The sequence below is a fragment of the Oncorhynchus gorbuscha genome, unplaced genomic scaffold (genome assembly GCF_021184085.1).
Source record: "Oncorhynchus gorbuscha isolate QuinsamMale2020 ecotype Even-year unplaced genomic scaffold, OgorEven_v1.0 Un_scaffold_7023, whole genome shotgun sequence".
NCBI classification, from domain to species: Eukaryota; Metazoa; Chordata; class Actinopteri; order Salmoniformes; family Salmonidae; genus Oncorhynchus; species Oncorhynchus gorbuscha.
Genome location: NW_025750497.1, coordinates 2,501 through 5,851, shown reverse-complemented (window position 1 = coordinate 5,851; position 3,351 = coordinate 2,501). Strand labels below are relative to the sequence as shown.

The 3,351-nt window shown below is 45.5% G+C and overlaps 1 protein-coding gene across 1 annotated transcript in view; it reads left to right on the top strand.

Moving 5' to 3' along the window:
* Positions 1-211: 211 nt before the first annotated feature.
* LOC124029620 (protein unc-13 homolog A-like) overlaps positions 212-3,351 on the top strand; it is a gene marked incomplete at both ends in the record, with an annotated part of 3,316 nt that continues 176 nt past the window's right edge. Inside the window, 4 exons of the mRNA XM_046341270.1 lie at positions 212-288; positions 1,239-1,366; positions 3,005-3,090; positions 3,184-3,310. Coding sequence (XP_046197226.1) covers positions 212-288; positions 1,239-1,366; positions 3,005-3,090; positions 3,184-3,310 — 418 coding nt within the window. The remainder of the gene's footprint in view (positions 289-1,238; positions 1,367-3,004; positions 3,091-3,183; positions 3,311-3,351) is intronic.

The following is a 3,351-nucleotide window of genomic DNA, read 5'->3' as shown; positions in this document are numbered from 1 at the left end:
CTAGGCGGTCATTGAAAATAAGAATTTGTTCTTAACTGACTTGCCTAGTTAAATAAAGGTAAAATAAAAACATTTATCAAGAGTGACAATGTTTTGGAACTGACTGGTCATTCTAATGCTAAACTAACTGACCTCTGACCCTCCTGTTTGATCAGGTCCAGGAGCTGCAGAGCCCCCCCAGGGCCAGTCAGGTGGTGAAGGACTGTGTTAGCCTGTCTCAACTCCACCTATGAATACATCTTCAACAACTGTCATGAACTCTACAGCAGAGAGTACCAGACAGACCCTGTGAGTATGTGTGTTTGTGTGTGTTTATGTGCGTGTGTGTGTTCACGTTGTTGTGGCAGAAATGGGGGTGAGTTGTTGTAACTTCTGAAGTGTTATGGTCTGTTCTGTGTTGGACTGTGATGCTATGCCTGTTATAGACTCCTGGTATGTCTGCACCCTAACACAAGGCCAATGTGTTCCGTAACTGTTACTTGTATAGAGAACTGTTGTGTAAACAATATGATTGTATTATTACCTCTATCTCCCTCGCTATATAAGAGACATGGAACCATGTACTCTGGGGGCTCCTTCCCTGACTGAGATCAGAGAGGGATCTCCCTCGCTATATAAGAGACATGGAACCATTTACTCTGGGAGCTCCTTCCCTGACTGAGATCAGAGAGGGATCTCCCTCGCTATATAAGAGACATGGAACCATGTACTCTGGGAGCTCCTTCCCTGACTGAGATCAGAGAGGGATCTCCCTCGCTATATAAGAGACATGGAACCATTTACTCTGGGAGCTCCTTCCCTGACTGAGATCAGAGAGGGATCTCCCTCGCTATATAAGAGACATGGAACCATTTACTCTGGGAGCTCCTTCCCTGACTGAGATCAGAGAGGGATCTCCCTCGCTATATAAGAGACATGGAACCATGTACTCTGGGAGCTCCTTCCCTGATTGAGATCAGAGAGGGATCTCCCTCGCTATATAAGAGACATGGAACCATTTACTCTGGGAGCTCCTTCCCTGACTGAGATCAGAGAGGGATCTATCTGCTGCGTGAATCTATTAAAGATTCACTATTATCATTATAAATTAGTCTCTACCTAATCTTTGGATCAAATTTTCCACATCAACATGATCGCATACATTTGCGTGTGTGTGTGTTTTTGTGTGTTTGTGTATGTGTGTTCACGTGAGTGCTTGCCTGTGTGTATGTCTGTCTGAACTTCCTCTCTCTCTCCAGGCTAAGGCTGACGTTCCAGAAGAGCAGGGTCCCAGTATCAAGAACTTGGACTTCTGGTCAAAACTCATCACCCTCATCGTCTCCATCATAGAGGAAGACAAAAACTCCTATACACCCTGTCTCAACCAGTGAGTCTCTCTGTTTCTGTTTCTGTCTCTCTACCTCTCTCTCTCTCTCTCTCTCTCTCTCTCTCTCTCTCTCTCTCTCTCTCTCTCTCTCTCTCTCTCTCTCTCTCTCTCTCTCTCTCTCTCTCTCTCCTCTCTCTCTCTCTCTCTCTCTCACCTCCTCTCTCTCTCTCTCTCTCTACCTCCCTCTCTCTCTCTCTCTACCTCCCTCTCTCTCTCTCTCTCTACCTCCCTCTCTCTCTCTCTCTCTCTCTCTACCTCCCTCTCTCTCTCTCTCTCTCTCTCTCTCTCTCTCTCTCTCTCTCTCTCTCTCTCTCTCTCTCTCTCTCTACCTCCCTCTCTCTCTCTCTACTCTCTCTCTCTCTCTCTCTCTCTCTCTCTCTCTCTCTCTCTCTCTCTCTCTCTCTCTCCCTCTCTCTCTCTCTCTCTCTCTCTCTCTCTCTCTCTCTCTCTCTCTCTCTCTCTCTCTACCTCTCCTCTCTCTCTCTACCTCCTCTATCTCCCTCTCTCTCTCTCTCTCTCTCTCTCTCTCTCTCTCTCTCTCTCTCTCTCTCTCTCTCTCTCTCTCTCTCTCTCTCTCTCTCTCTCTACCTCCCTCTCTCTCTACCTCCCTCTCTCTCTCTACCTCCCTCTCTCTCTCTAGCTCCCTCTCTCTCTCTACCTCCCTCTCTCTACCTCCCTCTGTCGCTTCTCTCTACCTCCCCTCTTTCTCTCTACCTACCCCTCTCTCTCTACCCCCCCTCTCTCTCTCTCTCTCTCTCTCTCTCTCTACCTCCCTCTCTCTCTCTCTCTCTCTCTCTCTCTCTCTCTCTCTCTCAATTCAATTCAATTCAGGGGGCTTTATTGGCATGGGAAACGTGTTAACATTTCCAAAGCAAGTGAGGTAGATACTATACAAAAGTGAGATAAACAATAAAAATGTATATTAAACATTACACATACAGAAGTTTCAAAACAATACATGTATATATACAGTGTTGTAATGATGTACAAATGGTTAAGGGTACACAAGGGATAATAAATAAGCATAAATATGGGTTGTATTTACAATGTTTTTGTTCTTCACTGGTTACCCTTTTCTTGTGGCAACAGGTCACAAATCTTGCTGCTGTGATGCACACTGTGGTATTTCACCCAATTGATATGGGAGTTGATCAAAATTGTGTTTGTTTTCGAATTCTTTGTGGATCTGTGTAATCTGAGGGAAATATGTGTCTCTAACAGGAGGTTAGGAAGTGCAGCTCAGTTTCCACCTCATTTTGTGGGCAGTGTGCCACGTCTGCCTACGGCGGCCTTTCTCAATAGCAAGGCTATGCTCACTAAGTCTGTACATAGTCAAAGCTTTCCTTAAGTTTGGGTCAGTCACAGTGGTCAGGTATTCTGCCGCTGTGTACTCTCTGTTTAGGGCCAAATAGCATTTTAGTTTGCTCTGTTTTTTTGTTCATTCTTTCCAATGTGTCAAGTAATTGTCTTTTTGTTTTCTCATGATTTGATTGGGTCTAATTGTGCTGCTGTCTCTCTCTCTCTCTCTCTCTCTCTCTCTCTCTCTCTCTCTCTCTCTCTCTCTCTCGTCTCTGTCTCTTGTCTCTGTCTCTGTCTCTCGTCTCTCCTCTCTGAACACTTTTCTCCTGTCCCGTGCAGGTTTCCTCAGGAACTGAATGTGGGCGTGATCAGTGCAGAGGTCATGTGGAACATGTTTGCTCAAGATATGAGATATGCCATGGAGGGTAAGTGTGTGTGTGCGTGCGTCTGTGTGTAAGTTTGTGTGCCTGTGTGTACTATGAATGAATATCTCCCCTACTATTCTCTATCATTCTCAGAGCATGAGAAGAACCGGCTGTGTAAGAGTGCTGATTACATGAACCTGCACTTCAAGGTGAAGTGGCTCTACAACGAATACTGCAAAGAGCTGCCCACCTTCCAGAAACGTGTACCTGAGTATCCAGCGTGAGTGTCCTTTATCTCATCTTATTCAGCTTTTTTTATGG